Source organism: Oryctolagus cuniculus, chromosome 19 (assembly GCF_964237555.1).
Source record: "Oryctolagus cuniculus chromosome 19, mOryCun1.1, whole genome shotgun sequence".
Classification (NCBI taxonomy): domain Eukaryota; kingdom Metazoa; phylum Chordata; class Mammalia; order Lagomorpha; family Leporidae; genus Oryctolagus; species Oryctolagus cuniculus.
Genome location: NC_091450.1, coordinates 61,123,931 through 61,151,029, shown reverse-complemented (window position 1 = coordinate 61,151,029; position 27,099 = coordinate 61,123,931). Strand labels below are relative to the sequence as shown.

Genomic DNA, 27,099 nt, shown 5'->3' with positions numbered 1-27,099 from the left:
CCTTAGGAATACAGTGAATTTTCCCGCCATACCCATCCTCCCACCTATACTCCCACACCACTTCTTCCTCCCTCTCCCCTTCCCAGTCCCATTCTCCATTAAAATTTATTTTCAATTAACATTATACACAGAAGACAAATTATATATTAAGTAAAGATTTCAGCAAGTTGCACACACACACGTGCTCAGACACACATACACACACACACAGTTTGAGAACTAGTTTTACAGTCAACTCTCATAATGCAACTCATTGAGGACAGAGATCCTGCATAGGGAGTTAGAACACAGTGACTCCTGTTGTTAATTTAACAATCTCACATATGAGGTCAGTGAAACAGTTTTAAAGCCATAGCTGTACCTGTATGGTGTGGAGCCCAGTAGCTATGCTTATTCCTGTCCCTTTCACAGACTCTGCAGTGGGGCCCAGAATCGGCACTCTAACAAGCTTCCCAGTTGACTGGTAAGTGCACTAAATGGTAAGAGTCACTGCTATTAGGCAGAGCCAACCTTAATGTCAAAAAATTTCACACATTCTTCTTCAACGACAAGCACTGGATCACTTGATACACAATAAGAAGCTGAAATTCAAAGTCTGAGTAATCCCCTAACTTCAGCCTTTAGGATCAACATCCTCGGCTTTCATGGGAGTTACTTAACTTTGAGTTTTCCCTTTATTAGCACAATCCCAGAGAAACTGACCCATAAACTTCACAGTACAAAGTAAAGAGTGTTCCATGCACAATTTGTTTCTTCAGTCCTAAATCTCACAACTTGTTTCTTGCCAAGTTGAAACTCGGAAATACAGAGCAATGTTTGGTGCTCTGCCAACTGGAGAGGCTGCAGCAAAAGCGACTTGCAGGAAAATCTTCAAATCTTTTCATTTTATTAAGCTTAGTATATATTGTGAAACACACGAAAGATACTGCTCTTGGGATAAAAGGATAAAAATAAGAGATGGACGCAACAGTCGGAGCTAAGCAGATTTGAAGCCAAGAGCCAGTAGCTTCCTCCAGGACTCCCACACAGGTGCAGCAGCCCAAGGACTTGGGCCCTCTTCTACTACTTGGCCAGGCCACAGCAGAGCTGGAATGGAAGTGGAACTCCTGAGACTTGAACCAACACCCATATGGGATGTTGGTACTGCAGGCAGCGGCTTCATTCACGATGCCATGGCTCAGCCAACCCGCTGCCCCAAATACCTAGGCTGTTCCCACTTGTGATCCAGCTTTCTGCTCATACCCCTAAGGAAAGCAGAGGAAGTAGCCCAAGCGCTTAGGCATCCGAACCCACACTGGAGTACTGGATAAAGTACCTGGCTTCTGGTCTGTCCTGGCCCACCCCCGGAACACTGTAGCCACCTGGGGTAGGGACCCATACATTGAAGATCTCTCCTGTACTGCCTCATCTATAACTCTGCCTTGCAAACCAATCTTTAAAAGTAAAAAATATCTAGTACTTACTATGAGGTGTCACAACCTTGGACAGGCTGGAACAGAACACAGAGGGATTCTTGGTGTTTCTCTAAGCTTCTGCTTTCTCCTCCGTGTGTGCAGTCTGTGAAAATTCACTGGATTACATGCCAGTTAATTCGAGCGCCCCGTGCCCCCATGCCCCTGCACACATACCTTACACTGCTGCACAACCCACAGCAGAGAGGACGTGAGTCAAGGCCTCTTCTCATGGATGTGGCCAAGGCTACATCTGGCCAGGCACAGGAAACCCCTAAAACAGTACTGGAACCGTGGGAAAAGTTCTTCCTCTCCCAACAACCCACCACACTCTCCAGGACTCCTGTCACACTCCCCCTCCCTTTCCTTTCTGCAACACGCCTTTCTTAGCTTTGTTTCACGCCTCCCTACATTCATACCACCTTTTCATTCTCTCCCATTCCTCTCTGCTCCCGCTTCTCCCTTGACACTCTTCCTCCTACTACTATCCCCTTAACCCCCTTGCATGCACACCCCAGCCCCCGCCCACACCATGACAGAAAGGTCAACATGCCAAACTAAATGCAGAAAGAGCGTTTCTGTTCTTCTTGAACAGGAACTCAGTAAGAGGCATACTCTTCTGGAAGGAGCCGAAGAAAAGAACCGAGCCTAGTAATTTCCAGAAGTCCAAGGTAACTGATGTGGCCGCCTCGGGTCTGGCCTCTCCAGATCCAGGCCTGACCCTGGGGCTGCTGGGTCTCCCTCATGCTCCGCCAGCAGGGTCAAGGACGGCTCTTCGTTGCTTGAAAAGGCTCTCGGGTTGAGCCAATGCACTGCGGACTCCCACCTGAGCACATTGGGTCAAAAGGGGCCACGCATGTACACGTACTTCCAAGGAACAGTGCTGGGCGCAGGTGCAATCCCCATGGGCGGCTGCCATGGCACCAGGGGATGCATTGGCACATCCAGCGTCCAACGCAGCAGGGCCACTTCCAGTCCCTCTGCTCCAGACTGTGACCCAGGGAGGCTGTGGCTGATGACCCAGGTAGTCTGGACCCTACCTCCAGGCCTTGTGGGAGTCCTGAATGGAGCTCCTGCCTCCTGGATTCTGCCTGGCCCAGCCCTGGCCATCAAAGCCATGTGGGGAGAGAAGCAGTGCAGAGGGCATCGCGAACAATATTTATCTTTCTTAGTGATCATCAATATTGGAGTTCACTCCACAGATGGCTATAAAGGCTGGCACTGGGACAGGCCAAAGCAGAAGCCAGGGACATTTTATCTGATGCTCCATTCTGGGTGCAGGGGCTTAATTCCTTGTGCCTTCTCCCTGTGCTTTCCCAAGCTGCTTAGCAGACAGCTGCATCCCACGGGGAATGGCCTCTAGGAGAGGCAGGCACTGTGGGGTCAGGTGAAGCCACTGACCACAGTGCCAGCATCCCATATGGGCGCTGGTTTGAGTCCCAGCTGCTCCAGTTCCAATGCAGCTCTCTGCTGTGGTCTGGGAATGCAGTAGAAGTCCTTGTGCCTCTGCACCCATGCAGGAGACCCTGGCGATTCTCCTGGTCCCTGGCTCCTGGCTCTGGATCCCCTCAGCTCTGTCCATTGTAGCCAATTAGGGAGTGGACCACCACATGGAAGACACCTATCTATCTCTCTCTCTCTCTCTCTCTCTCTCTCTCTCTGCCTTTCCTCTCTCTCTCTCTCTCTCTCTCTCTCTCTGTAACTCCTAATTTCAAGTAAAAAAATCTTTAAAAAGGCAAAATTCTTTTAAAAAAGGAAAACATAGCTCTAAATAAAATACTACATCAAGGCCAACTACTAGAGCTTATCTAGAATTTGATACTATATGCACTACATGCCCTACTAACAAAGAATTTGAAAAGGAGTTTAACTCAGTCTTAGAAAAGGTTTTGGTACCCATTCATTCTCTTCTTCCTTACAAACATTCTGTGTGGTATGATTTCTGAATTATACATGAGGAAATCTCTGGAATTTATTTATTCAGACACTTACATACCCATTCGCACAAGGACTTGAAACACCCGTGATCTACACGGTTCTCCACGGAACACAGGTCTGCTTGCCAATCTCCAATCTCCATAACTAGCCTTGCATTTAAAGTATGGATCATGTTTGAAATAGTACAAATCCTGTATTCCACAAAGCAAGACAGAATATAAAGGTAGCATCTGAGGTCACTGTTGACATTTTCTACGTGCATGTTATCCTGTTGGTACTTTTTCTCTCATTTCTCAATGTTAGATACAAATGGGGATGGAGAAAGTTCAACTACCCCTATGTGCAGATGACATGATTCTATATATAGGAGATCCAAAAGATTCCACTAAGAGACTCTCAAAACTCATAGCAGAGTTTGGTAACGTGGCAGGATAGAAAATCAACAGCCTTTGTATACACCAACAATGTCATGGCTGAGAAAGAACCTCCATGACCAAACCTGTTCAAGTAGCTACAAAGAAAATAAAGGACCTTGGAATAAATTTAGCCAAGGAGGTCCAATATCTGAGAATCACAAAAGATTAAACAAAAGAATAGAAGAAAACAAAAAAATTGAGATGCTTCTGCACTACAAAAGAAACACTCAGCAAAATGAAAAGGCAAATAACAGAATAGACAGAATTATCTTCAAAGTATGCAACTGATAATGGATTAAGTACCAGAAACTTTCAAGAAACTCAACAACAGCAAAACAAACCACGCATCAAGAAATATGCAAGGGACTTCAACAGGCATATTTCAAGAAAGGAAATCTAAATGGCAAACAAACACATGGAAAAATGCTTAGGATCACTAGCCATCAGAGAAATGCAAATCAATACTACAATAGCCTTCAGGATGTGGGGGAAAGACACCCTAATCCACTGCTGGTAGGAATGTAAACTGCTACAGCCACTGTGGAAGACAGTATGCAGATACCTCAGAAATCTGAATATAGATGCACCATATGAGCCAGCCACTCCAGCCCTGGGAATATACAAAAGGGAAATGAAATCAACATACAGTTATCTCTGCCCTCATATTTACTACAGCTAATTACAAGAGCAAAGATATGCAAGCAACCAAAATGCCAATCACCTGAAGTCCGAATAAAGACATTATGGGCTATGTACACCATACATACATACATACACAGACTGCACAGCCTGGCTAGTGTGCATTCTGCTGCAATGAGCATAGGCCTGTGAAAACCTCTGCCTACATAATGATTCGTTTCCTTCAATATGTTACCAGTACTGTGTACATCCATACAGTTTTCCATGTTGACAGGACTTGTTTCACATGAGAAATTGTATTGCTATATATGTATATATTAAGGAATACAGACACCAGATCAGTAAACCCAATTTTACCTTAAAACACTAGAACAGAAAAGTAAATCTTAAGAAACCGGAAGGAGGAAAAAGATATGAACTAAAATAAATCCAACGGAATAGAAAATATCACAACAGAAATTCAGTGAGACCAGAATACTATTCTTGAACACTCAGTGACATGGACAAAACGTTTATCCACAGGAAACAAGGGAAAAAAGGGAACAGACTCAAGTGACTTCCCAACAGAAATGACAGAGAGGACACGATTACCTACCTTACAAAAATAATCATCAGAAAACACTATGGAAAAGCCAAGGCACAAGGATTTGGTCAATGTTGCTACAGTGTGGACTGATTGTCAGAAAGACACAAACCACTAAAACTGAATACAGTAAAACAAGAAACCCTAAATACACTTATAATTTGAAAAGAGACTGCAGTAGCAGGGAAACAAAAATAAACAAACAAAAAACATGAAGAAAAGTCCAGGACCAGATGGCTCTACTGGTGAGAACTCCCATTTAAAAGATAATTATAATCTGTTCTTTGCACACCCTTCCAAAAAGGAGATGAAGAGGAAAAGCCTTCCATATTATTCCATCAGACCAGCATTATCCCAACATCCCAAACAAGCACACATCATCAAGAAAATGGCACACAAATATCCATCATGAATGTGTCGCATACCTCAACAAAATATTACCAAATGCCATCCGGAAGCACGACCAAAGCTTAGCACACTGTGCGCAACTGAGAGTTACTCTGGAATGCAAGGACAGCTATCATACATAAGCAATTTATCCCAGAACAGAACAAACATGGGGAAAACTCACAAAGTATCCCAACAGACACAGAAAACCTATTTCACAAAACCTTCATTACTTTTGCGGTACTAAAAACAAATCATCCAATTAGGACAGAAGGTACACCTCGGCCTGACAAGGCTCTTTCATGAAAAACCCACAGAGCACTAACATCACACCCAATGCCAGGAACCCGAAACTCTCCTCCTAGACCAGGACACAGACACGCACTTTCGCTCTCATTCCTCCCGACAACACTCACAGGTCCAGAGCAGGGAGGCTGGGCCCTCCAAAAGCAAACAGACAAGAACACAAGGCCGTTCCGGGAGGAGACGGAGCCACCTCTGCTCTCGCACAGCTGCTCGCACCCTGGGGACCCTTCCAGACTGTCCGCACAGCACAACTGCGACTCCTCCTGAGCCTTTGGGACCAAGAGCAACAGGCACGCCTGCAGCCAAGACCCCAGCGGGAAGCCGCAACAGCCACGCATCACTCACCTGCAAGGGGGCCCGGTCTCCTGGCGGGATAGAGGCCTGCCAAAACCGTTGCTTCTGGAAGGGGCCGAAGAAGAGAAACGTGCGTAGGAAATGGCTTGGCAGCCTCGGACACGCAGCCTCTCCTGATGCCGGCCTGACCCTGGGGCTGATGGGTCAGGCTTAGGCTTGACCACCAGCGTGGAGGACGGCTCCTCACATCATGGCTTGTGCAGACTCTCGGGCAGCAGCAGACCTAGACGCTACTCCTACCCATGCACCAAGGTCAGAGGCAGCCATGTCAGAGGGTGCACTTCCGGGTCAAAGTGCAGGACGTAGGCGCATTCCCCACTGGCCGTTGCCATGGCGCCACATCTGCAAACTGCAGCATCCAGGGACAGAAGCCCCAGGGCCACTTCAGTCCCGCTGCTCCAGACTTTGACCCAGAGAGGCAGCTGCTGATTGCCCAGGTTCTCCGGATCCTGCCTCCCTGCCGCTCAGAGTCCTGAATGGAGCCCCTGCCTCCTGGCTTCTGCCTGGCCCAGCGCTGGCCATCAAAGCCACGTGGGGAGAGAAGCAGTGCAGGGGCCATCGCAAGCACTGTTCTCTCTCTGAGTGATAGTCCATATGGGGGTTCACCCCTCAGGTGTCTACAAAGGCCAGCACTGGGACAGGCCGAAGCAGAAGCCAGGGACTTTTTATCTGGTGCTCCATTCTGGGTTCAGTGGCCTAAGTCTTTGGGCCGTCTCCCTCCGCTTTCCCAGGCATGTTAGCAGACAGCTGGATCCCAGAGGGAACGGCTTCCGGGAAGGGCCGGCACTGTGGGGTAGTGGGTCAGGCCACCACCCGCAGTGCCGGCATCCCAAGACGCCAGTTCGAGTCCTGGCTGTTCCACTTCCAATGCAGTTCTCTGCTGTGGTCTGGGAAGGCAGTAAAAAATGCCCCAAGTCTAGTGCCTCTGCACCCATGAGGAGACCCCGGGGAGGCTCCTGGCTCCTGGCTTCAGAAACTCTCAGCTCTGCCCATTGCAGCCAATTTGGTAGTAGACCAGCAGATGGAAGACTCCTTCCCTCTCTCTCTCTTTCCTCCCTCCACCTTCAACTTTCACAATAACTAAAGAAATAAACTCAACCATCCAGTGATCTAATACCCAAGGAATGACAAATTAAAATGACAACCTGGAGAAAGAGTGCCTTGGATAACAGGACAGAGTCAGGTCCCCAAAGCACCAGACTATGCATTGTTTGTGGTCAGTGTTCATTTAAATATTTTTAAAGTAAAGTAAGATTATTTCATCTGGAATCCCAATTTTAAGCTTTTTGCTGCTTTGTGCCTCTGACTTCCAGCAGGGTGAGTCTTCCCCATGGAAGGTACAGGAGCAGAAATCCATCTGCCGTCAGGGCTGTCCTGTTACTTTCCTCAACACATGCACTTGCCCACAGGTTAAGACAAACTGGTGCTAAAGAGAAAACAGAGTATCGGGCCACAGTTCCCCCCAGCTCCTCCCCACTATCACGCCCTTTCCTGCACACACATCCACACTTTTAATAAGGACAAAGACTACTTAAAGAGAACGTTGGGTGTACCAGGTACTACCGCAAGTACCTGAACATATTTATCTTCACAACAAACTGATGAAGAAACCACGATTATCTCCATTTTGAGGAAGAGGCAGAGAAGGATGAAAGATGCCATATAACTCCCCTAGAAACAGATCAAGCCACGGACTGACCTGAATTCAGACTAACACCAACTCAGGTCCTTTCCATAATGTCACAGGCCTTCTGCTCCCTTCTGATCCAAACCAGAAACACGTTAACCAGAGTGATGAGAAAAGTCCTCTAAGTAACCCTTGTTTCCACTGGAAGTGGGGATTAAGGATGTAATATACTGGTCCATTTTACCACACCATCTCTCTGTCTGTGATGGGGGCTCGGGCAGGGGTTTAGAACTCCCTGAATATGCACTCTCTCTGCCCAACGATCTGAAATAGAAGTTTGAGGAAAACATGTAGAGAGGCATTGGCTTCCCTATGCAACTGTGTTCTTAACGCTGCATTTTTTGCCTGTCTCCTTCTCATAAAGGCCACGTGCAGGAGATATCCTGGCTGACAGTCTGTAAGGCAGGTTTTGGAAGACAGTTTCCTTGTTCTAACAAGTAATCTGATGTTCCTAAGATGCTACTGTACCTATTAAAAAGAAAATGGGGGAAAAAAAGTAAATGCGTGGCATTTCTTAATGAGCACTATACTTCATGTGTTGTACTATGCGAATTAATGGTAAAACTAGTACTCAAACAGTACTTTATACTTTGTGTATCTGCGTGGGTGCAAACTGTTGATATCTTTACTTAGTATATATTAAGTTGATCTTCTGTATATAAAACTAATTGGAAATGAATCTTGATGAAGAATGGGATGGGAGAGGGGTTGGGAGATGGGATGGCTGTGGGTGGGAGGGAGGTTATGGGGGGAAAAGCCTCTATAATCCAAAAGTTGCACTTTTGAAATTTATATTTGTTAAATACAAATTTAAAACATATACATAAACAAAGCTCAAAGCATCGCAACGACAGACTGCAAGACACAGAACAGGGCAGTTACAATCAAAACAGCATGGTATAAGCAAAAAATTGACATATAGACCAATGGAACAGAAAAGAAACTCCAGAAATCTGTGCACACATCTACAAACAAATTCTATTGGACAAATGAGCTGAAGATCAATCCCAGCTGCAAAGGACAGTCTCTTCAAAAAATGGTCCTGGGAAAACTGGACCTACACACGCAGAACTATGAAAGAAGACCCATGCCTTACACCTTATACAAAAAACAATTAAAAATACTTCAAGGAACAAAATCTAAAACCCAATCTCATCAAACTACTAGAGAACATTGGGGAAAACCGAAAGGTATTGGCATAGGCAAAGATTTCTGGGGAAAAAGATCCCAGAAGCACAAGCAGTAAAAGCAGAGACGAATATGATTCCATCAAGCCGAGGAGCTTCTGCGCTACAAAAGAAACACTCAGCAAAGTGAAAAGGCAACTGAAAGAATGGGAGAAAATACTTGCAAACTATGAAACTGATAGAAGATTAATATCTAGAATCTATAAAGAGTTCAAGGAACTCAGCAACCACAAAACAAAAAATCCAGTTTAGAAATGGGAAAAGGACTTGAACATGCATTTTTTCAAGTGAGGAAATTCATATGGCCAACAGACACTTGAAAAAATGCTCAAGATCACAAACCATCACAGAATTGCAAATCCAAATGACAATGAGGTTTCACTGCACAACAGTTAGAATGGCTCACATACAGAAATCAGCAAACAATAAATGCTACTGAGGATGTGACAACTATGGGAACGTAATCCACCGCTGGTGGGAACATAAACTGGTGAAGCCATTGTGGAAGCAAGTAGAGATACCTCAGAAAGCTGGAAATAAATCTACTATATGACTCAGCAATCCAACTCAAGGTGATTTACCCCTAGGAAATGAAATAAGCAGATTTTAAAGGATTATTTGCACCTCCAAGTTTAGTACAGCTCAGTTCACAATAGCTAAGACATGGAATCAATCTTGATGTCCATGAACTGATGACTGGATAAAGAAATCATGGCCTATATACACTAGGTAACACAACCCATTGGGGATTACAGAGATGCTGTCTTTAGCAACAAAATGGATATAATTGGAAACCAGTATATTTAGTGAAATAAGCCATTCTGAAAGGACAAATACCATATGTACCCTGATTTGTGCTAACTAATACAGACCTAAAGGGTAATGGGTAGGAGGGAAACTGACATTCTGTGATAGATGATTTTCTACAGTGTTTTTTTTTCTTCATACTGTTCTCTACTTATTGTGTGGTTAAACATATGAGTATATAGTTAACAGAAAATAGATAATTATTAAGAATTAAGAGTGGTAACAAAAGAGGGAATGAGCAGAAGGGTGTGAGAGCCAAATGGAGGGATTGTAGCATGGGAAGATGTATCAGTATATGTTGACTCTGTATAGAAGAAATGCAAGAAATTTGTACACCTGACATAAAATTTAAAAAAAAATAGATAATCCTCTAACCAGACTAACATAACAAAAGAGAAAAACTCTACAGTAAGTGAAATTACAGATGAAAAGCAGACATAATAACCAACATCACTGAAATACAAGGCTTCATAAGAAATTACTATTCAATATCATATGCTAAAAAATTGGAAAAAACAGGAAGAAATGGAGAAATTCCTCAATAACAAATACATATAAACTACTAAGATTAAACCCAGAAGACAGACATCTGAAAAAGACCCTTTAAAGCCAATGAGATTGAAGCAGTAATTAAAAATTTTCCAGCAAACTCCAGGCACTAAAACTCCAGCAATGAAAACTAGCTGCATTACGACTGAATTCAATAAAACATTTCAAAAGGCACTTCAACACTTCTCAAACTGCTTCAAAATACTGAATAACACTGAATTTTGGCAAACACTTTTTATGAGGCCAGCATTCCTTTGACGCCAGGAACTACAAAAGACATGAAATGCATAGAAAATTGCCACCCTATATCCTTAATAAAATAGATGAAAACATTCTCAATAAAATTCTAGCCAAACTAAAAAAAACTCCAAAACCACATGGTAAAGCTCATATATTACCTTCAATTGGAATTTATCCCAGAAATGCCATGGTGGTTCCACATTTGCAAATCAATAAACATAAATAGATCAAAATCATGAAAGAATAAAACCATACTGTCAGGGACAGTGCTGTGTTCTAGCAGGTTAAAGACACGACATGCAGTGCCAGCATCCCATATGGGTGCCAATTCGAGTCCTGACTGCTCCTCTTCCCATGCAGCTCCCTCCTAATGTGCCTGGGAATGTGGCAGAGGATGCCCCAAGTCATTGGACCACTGAAACCACATGAGAGACCAGGAAGAAGGTCCTGGATCCTGACTTTGTATTGGCTCAGTTTGATCATCGCAGCCATCGGGGAGTTAACTAGCAAATAGAAGACCTCTCTCTTTCTTTGCCTTTCTTTTTCTCTTTGTTTCTAACTCTCTCTGCAACTCTTTGATTAAGCTTCGTAGAACTTCCTTCTCTCTCTTACTTGCTTTCCTCTAAGGTGTGTTCCAATCTTCACAACTTTGAGGTGAATGCATGCATATAGCAGTACCAAGAGGGAGTTAATGCTCTGAAGTGCCTGATTGTCAACAAGACATCCACTAATGGAAATAATGCATGTGAAAGAAAAGTCAACACAACACTTTCCTTGTGAGAGAGAAAAATGCACTGGGCTGGGCTACCTTCCATGGAGTTCTCACTAATCTAGCCGGGGTATCCAACACATGTACATACAGAGCTGAAGAAAAGTTTAAAGGAAGAGAAAATATACAAATCCAAAAAGGGAATATTTTAATGTGAAAACAAACTTACGTTAAAACAGAGTCAAGAGATCTTCCTGCTTTGCAAACTATTTGGCTTAAAGAACAGCCATATTTAAAATGTGATTCCATTAATTTTAAACCAGTGTACATTCTTCAGACTACCATTTTGTTTACCAGAGTACTGGTATAAATAACAGTGCAGTCATCATTATTTTCCCTCTGGCATCTAATAAATAAATGACTGGCATTTACCCCACAGCATGGGATGCAAGATGTGTACATGGATGTTGAGTAAAGCTTTATGCACTGATTTAAATTAACTGTGGACAGCCAGGTTTAAGTTCTTAAATATTTTCAAGGCTCTAAGCCATATATTTATTAATTTGCATTCTAGAGTGAAGACTGGTATCTGAAAATATGAGAGTAGTTTTCAGCAGAGATTTGTAACAGGATTAATGAGAGCTATGAACTGGAGTGGTGGTGGGGGAGTGTGAGTTGGGATAATATAAATGCAACATGCTCTGGAACATGCTGATGTGGGCAAATCATGCTAAACAGCTAGGTCTGGTCCAGTCCCATGCTTTCAGCAAACTATAATTTCTTATAGCGAAGCAGGATTCCCTATGATGTTCACCTACCTAGAAAAGCAGCAGGCGAGACAGTGCTGTTGCTTCTTGAAACCATGACACTGATCCCTGTCTTCACAAAGGGCACGGAGAATTCCACCACTTCAGAATGCTCCTCATTGATGCTGTCGAGCCCACTGCCAGGACCGCTTTGTGGTAACCACCTGGAGGTAAGGCATAAAAAGAATGGCACCTTTACATGTTCTTCCCAACACTTCTGACCACAGGCCCCCGTTAGAATGGGAGGCCAGGGTGGAAAGGTGACTTACTTCCCCCAATCACTCCAATCCACATATTGTTGACATTTTTGTCATGCTTCCCTTTGGTCACCAGGTAGAAGTCATAGGTAAACTTGACCATCCAGGAGAGCTTCTTCAGGATACCAATGCAGAACCCCTTGCAGCATTTCTTAAAGTTCACCCCCTTGTTAGCTGAATCGCTGCAAAGAAAATCCCAAGAACATGGGCTGTTAGTACTGGAAGACTTGTCTAGTCATTAGCTATACCCTTCTACTAGCTTTGCGAAGTTGAAATTCAAGAAGGGAAGTAACTTTTCCATGGACGCACACTGAGCTTATGGCGGCCAGAGGAGCAAGTGTCTTTAATTATAGCGGTTACTAGCAAAATAGCTAATGTTTACTGAGAAGTTACTACACTGCAGTTAGGCACTGCACTAAATGCTTTATACCAATTGCTGGATTGAGCTCCATGATGTTTCTCCAAATTAGGTAGCATTTGTACCTCTACTCAACAGGCAAGAGTTACTAACTCTTATTTTTAAACATTTCTAACACATTCAACTTCTTTTTTTTTATTTGACAGATTGAGGTAGGCAGTGAGAGAGAGACAGATAGAAAGGTCTTCCTTCTGTTGGTTCACCCCGCAATGGCCACTATGGCTGGAGCTATGCAGATCCAAAGCCAGGAGCCACGTGCTTCCTCCTGGTCTCCCATGTATGTGCAGGGCCCAAGCACTTGGGCCATCCTCCACTGCCTCCCGGGCCACAGCAGAGAGCTGGACTGGAAGAGGAGCAACCGGAACTAGAACTGGCACCCATATGCGATGCCGCTGCTGCAGGGGAAGGATTAACAAAGTGAGCCACGGCACCGGCCCCCACATACAACTTCATTAAACCACAGTCTAGCAATCTGATCTAAGTTGAGTCATAAAAATTTATTGGAAAATGGAAGAGAAGAAGGTGTGAAATTCTCAAGTAAAGTAAGGTTTTGCTTCATCCTCTAAGTACGGAGGCCTGAAACCAAAGGGAAGAACTGGAAGTGCCTAGATAACTCCTACAATCATGGGGTTCTACCCCATGCCCGAGTCCACAGAATTAACTTCTCACACTAGGCCCGACTATCTGTGAAGGCTCATTCGTACTATTTTTTCTTCCTAACAACATGGCTTGATGCACAAAAGGTCAAACTTTTCAAGAGTAATATCCAGGGCTGGGGGAAAAATTGCCATTAAAACAGAGACCATATTGCCAGCGGAAAGCCTATCTTCTGAGCTGCCAGGGTCAACCTCACTGTTTTCTACCAGGCACCCTGCTGTACTCTCCCCACCAACTCCTAGAAAAGAACACCCACACGAATCAGAAATGTCTTTGGTAAGGAAGGAAATGATGGTCTTCCCCACTGACAGCAGAAAGTCTTGGACAACGCAGGCAGGAAGACCACAGCCTCTTCAGGGAACAAACTTGCTTACACTGGAACATCCCAGTAGCTCTACCTTCTACTTGAATCACACATGCTACAATGTAGGTGCTCCATCTTTAACCGTACATTTTGAGCACAATCACACACGGGACTATCGTCTAAGCACTAAAATAACGTTTGAAGACACTCAACTTCATAGTAGGAAAGTACATTTCTATCTCTTAGTTTAAAAAAGAGGTTATATAATACTATAAATAATAATCACAGCTATGTAAAAACTAATGAGTTTATGAAATAACTGGAGGAAAAAATAATGAGAAGCACAGCTATTTTTAATGGTAGAAAATGATTTTTGCCTTTTCATATTAGGATTTTTCCATCAAATTCTCCAGTTAATATGGACTACATATATCATATATAATTTGTTACGCACACATAATCGAGTCAGAGAGGTTTATTTATAGCTACATCCATGAATGTGGACAGACTTGAAAATATAACTGAGTAGCAGAAGTAGGTTGAAAATGCCACCTTTTCCCTGGAGCTCTCCTTTATTCCAGAATCACCAACCACCTACCTTCCTCACCACCACAGTCATGCTGCCCCTGAGTTTGCCTCAACCACTCTGCTTCTACAGCCATGATCACCATGTAGACATTGAGCTCTAGCCTCCAGGGTGATGACCTCAGATCTGGGGTACTCTGAGACCACCCTTGTATATATTCCATGTGATAACCACTGGACTCAATACCTAAATTGGTTTTGGAGACTAATATGGGCCCCCAAGACCCCAGAATCTCCCAGAGGCTACAAAGGGCAGGTTTTTCCCTGGAAAAATCAGTACCAAGTAAATACAGTCATGTTGTCCAACAGGAATTCTTTTTGTAACCAATTAACCTAACTCAAAATGCTACATTTAGGAAATTTAATTGCTTTAACCTACGTTAATGTTGGGATTCATGGATTCTAATTTTGTATTGCTCCCACGGAAGTCAGAGGCTTTAATTCACCTCTATACATAGTAAACTTCTCATGTTCTCAAGCAGAAAAGGCAAAGCCACAAGCTGCCCCCTCCATACAGGAACAACAACAACAACAAAATTTGAGCTTGAACCTGAGACACTGTTCACAGTGTTCAGTAAAAATATCAATTCTTTCATAGGGAGTCGTTGATTTTTGGCTCATGTACTTCATAGTCAAGCAAACTGGGATGTGGACATCTGCTTGTTTTCAGCTCTAGGCCTTCTGATTTTCAAAGACTGTAAACTCCTGCTATCTACTATGAAGAAGAGACTACACTCATGGGCCATAATGAAGCATACAGGGTGTTGTCCCACAGATGTTATGCTCCTTGCTTTCTTCACGTGGTCAAGCTTGGCTCCCAACACCCACTGAAATCAGAACGGCCCTTGGTAACAAACCTGCAATGTCCCCTCCATCATCCTCCAGCCCATGACTTCCCTGCACAGTCCCTCCATCCTCCACCAACTCATGACTCTTCAGCAGGGATGCAACACTGGCATGCTGTCAGTGGTTCAAACTCCACCTCTACAGCATCAGGAAATCATTCCCAAGCTGTGTCCACCCCCGGTCTGGGAAATACAGAGGAGGGGGACGTGCCAGGGAGGGGACAGACAGAAAAATGTTTAAAACCAGGATAAGCACCTGGCTCCTGCCTTCGGATCAGCATGGCGCACCAGCCGCAGTGCGCTGGCCGTGGCGGCCACTGGAGGGTGAACCAACGGCAAAGGAAGACCTTTCTCTCTCTCTCTCTCTCTCACTGTCCACTCTGCCTGTCAAAAAAAAAAAAGAAATCCTTTAAGGAGAGACTTTTTAGGATGCTGGGGGATGACTGAGCACCATGGGTAAGAACACAGCTGGAGTCAGCCATACCTCTGGATGGCTTCAGCCGTGTTCTCCAACCTGCCCATAACTCAACTGTATCAACTGTAAACGGCAAACGCCCTCACCTCATATGGCTGTGAGAATTAACGGATGTAAACTTAGTGCATCTCCAGGCTATCATAAACATAAGCCCATTGCTAACACTACAGCTATCACAACAGTGTGTTCTGTGTTACGTTTTGTAGTACAGATGCTGTTGTGATCAGTGACTTGCACTATGTGACAGGCGTGGGCATGTCCAGACCACAGCCTCCCTGGCACTCACTTGATTTTGATGAACTTCCGACAAGGCACCATGTTCCGCACACACGCCTCAGTCAGCGGGTTGATGTCTTCCACGATGACGAAGGGGGCCTCCTCCAGGGTGATGATGCTCATGTGGTTGTGATTCAGCTCACAGTCAGAGAAGGACTTGTACCAGGGCCTCACCGTGGGCCTTGGGCTCAGGGTCTGGTTCTCCCACTTGCCCACCTGCACCACAAACACAGAGATACACCAGTGCTGCCTTGTGCCTCTGACTTCTGGCAGGGCAAGTCCTTCCCACGGAAGGCGTGGGAGCAGAAATCCATCTGCCATAAGAGCTGTCCTCTTACTTTCCTAAACATGTGCTCTTGCTCACAGGTTAAGACAAACTGGGCTAATGAGAAAACAGAGTATCGAGTTGCAGTTCCCCCCAGCTCCTCCACAGAGGAACTGAACATGCATGTCTGGGAGTGGCACCAAAGCATGATGTCCTGCCAGAGCTCATTGTCATGGATGTGACGGAAAAAGCGTAGACTTCTGAAAAAATCAGCAAGGTCTATGTCCAGCCCTCCAAAAAGGATGCGGGTGTCCCAGGAAGTGACCTAACTGTTGCACCAAATGCCTGCTCCGAAAAAATTGGTTTTGGTATAAAAAATTTTGACATGGATACCTACATGAGAGGTCTTGAAAAAACTTCATGAAAATGTCTATTATTAAAAAAAACCTACGTTGTGGAATTCAAACATTTTTGCAACAAAATCAAGTTATCTTTGAATTCCATTTCCTAGGAATTCATTGAAGTACCTTCATTGTAACTGAAATACTCTAGGCACACGCTTCATCACTGACAGCTTCGTTTTCCCAGCTGTAAAATGTACACAATCCCACCTTCTTCCTAAGAACATCATGACAAATAAATAAGGCAGTGCTTAGCGTACATCAGGACCTGTCAAAACAGAATCAATTGTGCTCCCTCTGAGCTGCTTGAGCGTCTTGGTGAAAGTGAATTGAAGGCTGTGGGCTGTATTTTTATTTTCACAGGCAGATTTAGACAGTGAGAGAGAGAGACAGAGAGAAAGGTCATCCTTTTCCCTTGGTTCACCCCCAAGTGGCCACTACAGCTGGCGTGCTGTGGCTGGTGCGCTGCACAGATCTGAAGCTAGGAGCCAGGTGTTTCCTCCTGGTCTCCCATATGGGTGCAGGGCCCAAGGACTTGGGCCATCCTTCACTACGTTACCGGGACACAACAGGGAGCTGGACTGGAAGAGGAGCAACCGGGACAGAACCAGCACCCCAATCAGGACTAGAACCCTGTGTGCCAGCACTGCAGGCAGAGTATTAGCCTAGTGAGCCGTGGTGCCAGCTGGCTGTTTGTTTTAAACCATAATTTTTTTTGACAGCTTATTGGCACTGCTCACACACACCAAGAATAAGCTGCCCTGACCAGTGCTGGCTCCTTCCTCCTCCTGCTCCTGTTCCCACACGTGATCACTTGATACCGCAGGTCAGTGCTGTGTTTGTGACAATAAACTCCAGGGAAGCACCTCGTCTGAAAAGCTAAGTGCCAAGTCCATGCTCGGCTGGGTGGCTGTGACCCCTCCCCACCCCTCCAGTAACATCAGCATCACATGAAATGAATGGTGGACAAGCAGGGCACCAGGAGTCTGAATCTGAAGGTGCTTTCCGATTCTGCAGGGTGCTTCTGTTAACTGAGCTACAGTAACTGTGTCATAGCCACAAAACCCGACCTGCCTGGCACACTAGGCTCCTAAATCCCCAAGGCAACATAAACTAAGGCAAACATAAACTAAGGTTGTGCAACCAGCACAACCTTTGGTGATGTCACTGACCACATTACACAGAGGACTTCACAGCCAAATTCCAGCCAAATCTGGTCTGGGTCAGATCAGTGCAGCTCCAGCCATTGTAGCCAACTGGGGATTGACCCAGCAGATAGGAGCCCTCTCTCTCTCTCTCTCTCTTTCTCTTTCTCTCTCTGCCTGTCCTTTTCTCTTTGTGTACCTCTGACTTTCAAAAAATAAATAAATAAATAAATAAATTTTTTTTAAGAAAGCTAATATAGAGGGCTGCTGTTTGGTGAATGGTTGCAACATGGCTTGGGACACCCACATCCCATATCAGAATGCTTGGGTTCAATTCCCAGCCCAAGCTCCCAATTCCAGCTTCCTGTCAATGCAGACCTTTGGAGGCAGCAGGTGATGGCTCAAGTACCTGGCAACTGATACCCATGTGGGAGACCTGGATCGAGGTCCCAGATCCTGTATTCACCTAGGTCAAAATCATAGCTCTATGAGGAGTTATCGTTGTATATTCATTCAGTAAACATTATTAAGTGTCCACAGTATAACAAGTATTGGCCTACAAAGATATAATGAGTAAGGTCCCTGGAGTTCATCCTCATCCTCATCAACAACATCTTATTATTGTCATGATCATTATTATCGATAGAAAACCTAGAAAGAAAGAGGACTGGTGTAGTGGACCCAACACATATAATTCTAGAAGAAAGAAAATGTTTTCTCTTATCCTGTCTTTGCTATTAATTGGTGAAAAACTAACCCTGTGTGTTTGGGCTCAAATTCACCATCTATAATACAGCACAGAAAAGAAAATTGCACTTTTGATGTTGTAAGACTACTTAAAATAATGTATTAAAATTCATGTTATTTTTATAAATTTGAGTTGAATTTTCTGAATTAGCTACTTAAAAATATTTCAGAACAGAGTTACTGTCATCAGTCACTTGTATTCTAATATTTACCTGAATAGGAAAAAAAGTTATAATCACTGTTTAATACCCTAGGGACTATGATGATGACACATAAATACTCCTAGTCCTCTTATGTACAAAAAAGAAAAATCTTTGAAAAATTATTGTCCTAACTGGTCTCTAGCATCTTTTTCTTCTCTGCCATCATGAAATTTAAATCCAAATGACAACACCAGTCTGTTAGATGAGAAAGATGACACATGGAACATTTCAGAATTTAACAAGATTTTGGATCTTAATTCCCCAAATCTTGCTTTGGGTACTACTTTGACCATCAGATAAAAACTCTCATGAAGACAAGAAATGTAGCTTGCCTGGGACTATACCCACACCCATGTGGATACAGTGTTCCATTCTTTGTGTCAACAAACACTTCCTCTATGCCCTCACACACGTGATCACTGTGGGGCCATCTCCTGACTATCCTGAGAAACAATGACACAGGCAGCCACACACCCTATCTCTTAGCTAACTGAGGATGTCATCCCACGCCTGAGGGAAAAACAGCTTCCCCAAGAGCCTGGGGTTGCTGGTAGGAGATAACATAAAAAGCTGTCTTTTAGTCATTATTCTTTGACTCACAGGTTATTTAAAAGTGTTGTTTATTGTGTTAACAATGGAAAATTTTCCAGAAATCTTTGTCATTCAATTATAGCTCTCATATATTCCTTGAAGCACTAAGTAAATCCTTTCAAATTTATTAAAACTTCCTTTATGACCTAAAGAATTACATCCATATATATTTTCTGAGTGCTTTCAAAACATGTGTGATCTGTTATTGATTTCAGTGTTCTACATATGTGTATTAAGTCAACTAGTTTGTGATGTCTTTAAGACTGTTTCCATACCAACTTTTATCTGCTTGCTCTACTGATTACTGAGATAAGAATAATGAAATCTCCCATTCCAGTTATGGATTTTTTTCAGATAAACCTTGCAGTTCTATCAACTTTTGCTTCAGCATCTTGAAGCTGTGTTACTAGGTCTATAAATACTTAGACTGATGTCTTACTGATGGATCAAAGCATTTATCATCATGAATTGACTTTCTTTATCATTGAAAATATCCCATGATCCTAAAAGTACTCCATGATCTGTGTTGCTAATGTAGGTAGTCCAGTTTTGTAGATGACTAATGTGTATCTCTTTCTCCATATTTCAATTTTCAAGCTATTATATTCAAACTGAATTTCACTTAGGGAGCCTATACTTGGGTCTTGTTTTTTGATTCAATGTTATAATCTCTCTGCCTTGTAATTGAGTTCCTTATACCATTTACATTTAATGTAATTAATGAAATAGCTAAGCTTAAATTAATCTCCTAGTTAGGTGTTTTCTATCTGTTCTATGTTCTATTTTTCCTCTTTATCTGCCTACTTTTGGATCAGTTTCTTTTCCATGATTCCATTTTATTTCTTTTACGGGTTAATTATACCCCCATTTATTTACCTTTAGTGACTTCTTTAGGTTTCATTGTATATATTTTAAATTTATCACATTTATCTTCAAGTTATATTGCACCATGCCAAATGGTGTATTTCCATTTCACTCTCCCTACAGTTGTACTACAGTTGCCACACATTTAACTTTAAAAAGCTATAAACTGTATGCTACATGTTTAGTATTTTTGCTGTAAAAAACTCATTTATCTTTTAAAGTGACTAAACAGTTTAAAAATCTGTATACATGGCCGGCGCCGCGGCTCACTAGGCTAATCCTCCGCCTAGCAGCGCCAGCACACCGGGTTCTAGTCCCGGTCAGGGCGCCGGATTCTGTCCCGGTTGCCCTTCTTCCAGGCCAGCTCTCTGCTGTGGCCAGGGAGTGCAGTGGAGGATGGCCCAGGTGCTTGGGCCCTGCACCCCAGGGGAGACCAGGAAAAGCACCTGGCTCCTGGCTCCTGCCATCGGATCAGCGCGGTGCGCCGGCCACAGCGCGCCGGCCGCGGCGGCCATTGGAGGGTGAACCAACGGCAAAGGAAGACCTTTCTCTCTCTCTCTCTCTCTCACTGTCCACTCTGCCTGTCAAAAAAAAAATCTGTATACATTTAACCATGTAGCTTTCAATTCTCATGTTTTCATCTTTTGTGTTGATTCAAATACCCACTTAGTAACATTGTCTTTCTCCCTAAAGGACTTTTTCTAATATTTCTGGTAGTGTGGATCTGCTGGTGATGAATTATTTCTGTGATCCTATGTCTAGAATCTTTATTTCACTCTCACACTGGAAACATACGTTCACTGTGCAAAGAATTCTATGCTGACACTCTTTATCTTTCAGTACTTCAAAGAGTTTCTCCGTTCTCTTGTAGCATATGTTGTTTCTAATGATAAAACTACTGTCAATCTTTTCTTTTAAAAGATTTATGCATTTCTTTGAAAGGCAGAGTTGCAGAGATATAGAAGCAGAGAGAGAGGGGGGTCTTCGATCCACTAGTACACCTCCCAAAATTGACACAATGGCTGGAGCTGGGGCAACCCAAAGCCAGGAGCCAGTAATTTTTCTGGGTCTCCCAAGGTGGGGATTTTACCTTAAAACGCTAGAACATAAAAGTAAATCTTAAGAAAGTGGAAGGAGGAAAAATATACAAATGATATAAATCCAAAGGAATAGAAAATATCACAACAGAAATTCAGTGAGACCAAAATACTATTCTTGAACACTCAGTGACATGGACAAAATGTTTATCCGCAGGAAACAAGGGAAAAAAGGGAACAGACTCAACTGACTTCACAACAGAAACGACAGAGAAGACACTATTACCTACCTTACCAAAATAATCATCAGAAAACACTATGGAAAAGCCAAGGCACAAGGATTTGGTCAATGTCGATACAGTGTGGACTGATTCTCAGAAAGACACAAACCACTAAAACTGAATACAGTAAAACAAGAAACCCTAAATACACTCATAATTTGAAAAGAGACTGCAGTAGTGGGAAACAAACACACATGAAGAAAACTCCAGGAACAGACGGCTCCACTGGTGAAAACTCCCATTTAATGGATAATTAAAATCCGTTCTTTGCACACCCTTCCAAAAAGGAGATGAAGAGGAAAAACTTTCCTTTTTATTCCATCAGACTAGCGTTATCCCAACATCCAAAACAAGCACACATCATAAAGAAAATGGCACACAAATATCCATCATGAATGTGTCACATGCCTCAATAAAATATTACCAAATGCCATCCAGGAGCACAAACAAAGCTTAGCACACTGTGTGCAACTGAGAGTTACTCCGGGAATGCAAGGATGGCTACCATACCAAAGCAATATATCCCAGAACAGAATCCACATGGGAAAAGCCACAAAGTATCCCGATAGACACAGAAAACCTATTTCACAAAACCTTCATTACTTTTGCGGTATTAAAAAAATAAAATCATCAAATTAAGAACAGATGGTACACCTGGGCCTGACAACGGTCTTTCATAAAAAACCCACAGAGTACTAACAGCACACCAAAAGCGAGTAACCGGAAACTGTCCTCCTAGACCAGGACACAAACACACATTCTCGCTCTCGTTCCTCCCAACAACACTCTCAGAGGTCTAGAACAGGGCGGCTGGGCCCTCAAAAAGCAAACAGACGGGAACGTGGGGCAGTTCCGGGAGGAGATGGAGCCACCTCTGCTCTCACACAGCTGCTCGCACCCTGGAGACCCTTCCAGACCGTCTGTACAGCACAACTGCGACTCCACCTGAGCCTTCGGGACCAAGAGCAACAGGCACGCCGGCACCCAATACCCCAGCGGGAAGCCGCAACAGCCACGAGTCACTCACCTCCAAGGGGGCCCGGTCTGCTGGCGGCATAGAGGTCTGCCAAGGCCGTTGCTTCCGGAAGGGGCTGAAGAAGACAACCGCGCCTGGGAAATAGTGCTGCAGCCTCAGACATGCAGCCTCTCCTGATCCTGGCCTGACCTTGGGGCCGCTGGGTCTCCCTCAGTCTTGGCCAGCAGCGTCGAGCACGGCTCCTCACAACTTGTGCAGGCTCTTGGGCAGCAGCGGACGCGGTGCTGACTCCCACAAGAGCGCTGGCGGGCAGTCGGGGTATGCATGCATGCGTGTGCACTTCCGGGTCAAAGTGCAGGACGCAGGCGCAGTCCCCACTGGCCGTCGCCATGGCGCCACGGGACACATCTGCACCCTGCCGCATCCAGCATCCTTCTGATGCCCCAGGCCCACTTCAGTCAGCTTCTTCTGCTCCGGGTGTGACTCAGCCAAGGCGGTGCTCGGCCAAAGCTAGAAGCCCAAAGCTCAAACCCGGTCTCTGCATGAGTGTCAGCCACCCATGGAGCGCATTCACAGGAAGCTGGGTCAGAAGAAGAGGAGCCTGAACTCAAACCAGAAACTCCAGTGTGGGATGCAGGCATCCCACTGCGCCGGATGGCTGCAATGTCCATCTGTTAACCAACGTCTCCCTCAACACTCACTCATGTATCCATTTCACACACAGATCTACTTCCATCTGAAAAGGAAAGGGCCAGGGAAAAAAGAAACAAAAAGAACATTTGGCTTTCTCCAACACACGTTCTCTATGAACACATTCTCTACCCTGCCCCAGACGTTATCTCCCAGGATCTCTGTGGACAGGAGGGCCCTGCAGGGACAGCGATCCCAACAAGGAAATCTTCTCCAGCCACCAGAGTCACCTTCCCTGCCTCTAGCCCCTGCTCCTCTAGCAGCCAGGTTCAGCCCGTTGTGGAAAAAGCCCAGCTGTGTGAGTCACTACAGCCATCCCAAGGGGCCTGCACAAAATCCAGAGTACAGCTGGAAACAGCTGTCATGAGATCAACTGCCACTGGGAGGGATGGCAGAAAAAAAGGATGAATTCATCATTTATTACCACATGAGCCCCTCTGGCCTCAGAAAAGCTGGTTTTCATTTTCTCTCTCCAACAAAAAGAGTCTTTTCCCATCTTACTTAGGATTCTTCTAATGAGCAAAGCAGCACGTGACTCACCATGGAAGACTCCCTCAGACTAGAATCCAATGGGGGACACACACACCCCCCCCAGGCATCTCCTGAAACACAGGAGAAATGAAACTCCATCAGGAGAGGAAAGAATTATCAGGAAGAAGCTATAAATGCAGATACCTCTGACTTGAATAAACTCTTAAAGAAAAAAAAAAAACAGCACCAGGAAACATGAGGCAGCTGAGATCCAGCAGAGAGAGGTCCAGGGCAGAGGTTCCTCTCTGGTTCCTACGTGCCCATGACATCAGGAACACTCTGCAATTAAGGAAGACACGTACAGGGTGTTTCTGTGCACAACTAGAAGGCACTCAGCCTCCGGACTTCTAAGTCCTCCTCCCACGGGTCTCCTCACCCATCAACCTGAGAGGTCCTGAAGAAAACAGGGCTGAGGCCTGGTCCAGGTGCGGAACTGACATGAAGAGCAGATGCTTCTCCTCAACAGAAACGTCTGTGTCTGATGGGGATGAGAAGACGGCTCTCCCGGCACTTGGTGCAAAGCAGCCTTGATTTCATGGCTCTGGCAGCAGGAGACACAGGGAAATCAGCGCATTCTCCTCGGCTGCATGACACCCAAATGTCCATCAAGTCCCAGGGTCACACCTCAAATGATGCCATCAACACACCCCCGGGTGCTCAGCCATGGGGTCTTTCAGTCAGCTCCAACATTGACACTGAGGCAGCAGTCCCCCCCCTTCAGCTATCCAGCCAACCACACAAGGGAGAGGAGGAACGGCTGCTAGGGAGAGGTCTAGAGGTATTTGCTACACTCACCCACCGCCAGGGACAGACACCCCATTCCTCAGGCAGAGCACTGTGATTCCAAAGAGCTCCACACGCTCCCTCCTCCTGAGTGTCGTATTCTCACAGCAGAATTGTGTTTATTTCTCCACAAGTATGAAGCAGTTTCTATGACATCCTGCTGCAAGACCTCGAGGCCGCTGTGGAGCCTGTGTGAGCGGGAAGGAAGTGAGGCAGGCAGGGAGTGGAGAGGAAAGTCTGAGGCAGCTTTGGGGCCAGAGGAGAGCTTCCCTTCACCTCTCAGGTTTAAGATTACACAATTAATGGGAATTTCATTTAAAAAGAATGCAATCATTATTAAAACTTTTCCAGTTGCCTCAGCTGTCATTATTTCTCATTTCTAAGTGTAAAACAAAAATCTAGAATTTTACAATGTATTCTCTTTTTTCACCAGCAAGATATCAAGGTAATACCTTATACCACATTTTTTTTTTTTGACAGGCAGAGTGGACAGTGAGAGAGAGAGAGAGACACAGAGAGAAAGGTCTTCCTTTGCAGTTGGTTCACCCTCCAATGGCCGCCGCGGCCGGTGCGCTGCTGCCGGCACACCGTGCTGATCCGATGGCAGGAGCCAGGTGTTTCTCCTGGTCTCCCATGGGGTGCAGGGCCCAAGGACTTGGGTAATCCTCCACTACACTCCTGGGCCATAGCGGAAAGCTGAGACAAAATGCAGCGACCCGACCGGGACTAGAACCCGGTGTGCCGGCGCCGCAAGGCAGAGGATTAACCTAGTGAGCCATGGCAGCAGCCACCTTATGCCATATTTTACACCATCAACATTCAGTTAGTTGGGTTCAACTGCTTTACCAGCTCCCCAACTAAGTCAAAGCCAGGGCCCTGTCCCGGGCACCCTAGGCGTGACCCTGTTCCTTGCCCGGCTCCCCAGCTTCAGCAGGCAGGGCGAGGGCCCCACCCTGGGCACCCCAGATGCAACCCGGCTCCCCCGCGCCTGGGGCCCCAGGCCTTGCAAGCCCTCTAAGTGCCCTGCAATGGCCACCACAGTGGGGACCCCGCCACCTGTCCGGGTCCCAAGCCCCTGCTGGCATCCCAGATGAAGCCATGCCCCCGCCGGGGGCCCCAGCCCCTGCAGCACAGCGAAGGCCCGCAGCCACAGCGAGGGCCCCGCCCTGGGCAACCCAGATGCAACCACGCTCCCCACCCGCATCCCAGCCCCTGCAGGCACCGGGAGATTCCCGCTCTGGGCAACCCAGAGGCGACCCGCACCCTACCCGGGTATCCTGGGAGGGCTCCGCAGGCACAGTGAGGGCAGTTGCAGCAAGGGCCCACCTACCTCCCGGGTCAAAAGCCCCTGCAAGCATGGCGAGGGACCCGCCCTGGGCACCCCGGACGCAAACCCGCCCCCGGCCCGGCAGGTACAGCAAGGGACGCTCAGGCACGGGGAGGGCCCCGCCCTAGGCACCTCACACGCGACCATGTATCCCGCCCGGATCCCCCACCCCTGCAGGCAAGGCGAAACCCGTCCTGAGCACCCCAGACTCGACCACCACTCACCTGGGTCCCAAGTCCCTGCAGGAATGGCGAGAGCCCCGCCCTGGCCACCCCTGAAGGGACCCCGCCTCCTACCTGCGTCCCCACACCTGCAGGCAGGGCGAAGGCCCCGCTCTAGGCACCCAGACACAACCCCGCCCCCTGCCCAGGACCCTAGCCCCTACAGGCATGGCGAGGACCCTCAGGCACAGCAAGGGCCCTCCCCGGGAATGCCAGACGCGACCACGCCCCCCGCCCAGATCCCAGTCCCTGCAGGCATGGGGAGAGCTCCGCCCTGGGCACCCCAGGAACAACACACCCCCGCCTGGGTCCCAAACCCCTGCAGACCAGGCGAGAGCCCCGCCCTGGCCACCCAAGACACGACCCCGCCCGGATCCCAAGTCCCTGCAGACACAGCGAGACTCCTGCCCTGGGCACCCCAGACGGGACCCCGCCCCACCCGCCCGGGTCCCCAGCCCCTGCAGGCACAGTGAGAGCCCTCCCTGGGCACCCCAGACGGGACCCCGCCCTGTCTGCCCGGGTCCCCAGCCCCTGCAGCACATGGGGACCCAAGTCGCCTCCTCCTCCCGCCCGGATCCCCAACCCCGGCAGGCAAGATGAGAGCCCTCCCTGGGCACCCCAGACGGGACCCCGCCCCCAGCCCGGGTTCCCAGCACTACAGGCTCGGCGAGGGCCCTGTTCTGGGCACCCCAAAGGCGACCCCACCCCGCCTAGGTCCAGAGCCCCTGCAGGAACTCTGAGGACCCCGCGGGTACAGGGAGGGCAGGCGTGCCAATAGCCACGCCCTGGGCATCCCAGGCGCTGCACCGCTCTCCCCCACCCGGGGCCCCAGGACCTGCAGGCACCCCAGAGGCGACCCACCCCCGCCCGAGCACAAACCCCTGCAGGCATGGAAAGAGCCCCGCCCTGGACACGCTAAACTCGGCCCCAGCACCCACCTGGATCCCAAGCCCCAGCATGCTGGCCTAGAGGCCTGCCCTGGGCTACCCAGACGTGACCCCGCCCCCTGCTTGGGCCCCCACTGCTGTAGGCAGGGCGAGGGCCCCGCAGGCACAGCGAGGGCGGGCACAGTGGGGTCCCGGCCCTGGGCACCCAAGATGTGACCCCGCCCTGCCCGCCCGCCCAGGTCCCCAGCCCCTGAGGCACAGCCAGGGCCCCGCC

General features: G+C 46.5%; 2 protein-coding genes across 2 annotated transcripts; one reads left to right on the top strand and one right to left on the bottom strand.

Moving 5' to 3' along the window:
* Positions 1-88: 88 nt before the first annotated feature.
* LOC103346511 (glutamate receptor ionotropic, NMDA 2A) lies at positions 89-25,244 on the bottom strand. Its single transcript, XM_070063806.1, has 6 exons — positions 24,403-25,244; positions 22,438-24,148; positions 15,887-16,092; positions 12,329-12,498; positions 12,072-12,223; positions 89-1,557 (listed from the first exon to the last, which is right to left on the bottom strand). Exons 2-5 carry the CDS (start codon positions 22,465-22,467, stop codon positions 12,135-12,137), a joined length of 495 nt encoding a protein of 164 aa, XP_069919907.1. The 5' UTR covers positions 22,468-24,148; positions 24,403-25,244; the 3' UTR covers positions 89-1,557; positions 12,072-12,134.
* Positions 22,776-26,411, top strand: LOC127486501 (proline-rich protein 36-like). The gene is made up of 2 exons (XM_051830512.2): positions 22,776-22,843; positions 25,520-26,411. The coding sequence occupies exons 1-2, from the start codon at positions 22,776-22,778 to the stop codon at positions 26,409-26,411; spliced, it is 960 nt and encodes a 319-aa protein (XP_051686472.2).
* Positions 26,412-27,099: the final 688 nt, after the last annotated feature.

What these genes read in the sequence shown, in the direction of transcription:
- LOC103346511 (XM_070063806.1), bottom strand. Translation starts at nt 22,467, where the DNA reads ATGCCGCCAGCAGACCGGGCCCCCTTGGAG. An exon ending in CAGACCGGGCCCCCTTGGAG is followed by an intron (nt 16,093 to 22,437) that starts GTGAGTGACTCG and finishes TTTGTGGTGCAG; the next exon opens with GTGGGCAAGTGGGAGAACCA. An exon ending in CGGAAGTTCATCAAAATCAA is followed by an intron (nt 12,499 to 15,886) that starts GTGAGTGCCAGG and finishes TTTTCTTTGCAG; the next exon opens with CGATTCAGCTAACAAGGGGG.
- LOC127486501 (XM_051830512.2), top strand. Translation starts at nt 22,776, where the DNA reads ATGGCGCCACGGGACACATCTGCACCCTGCCGCATCCAGCATCCTTCT. An exon ending in GATGCCCCAGGCCCACTTCA is followed by an intron (nt 22,844 to 25,519) that starts GTCAGCTTCTTC and finishes CAGCCCCTGCAG; the next exon opens with CACAGCGAAGGCCCGCAGCC.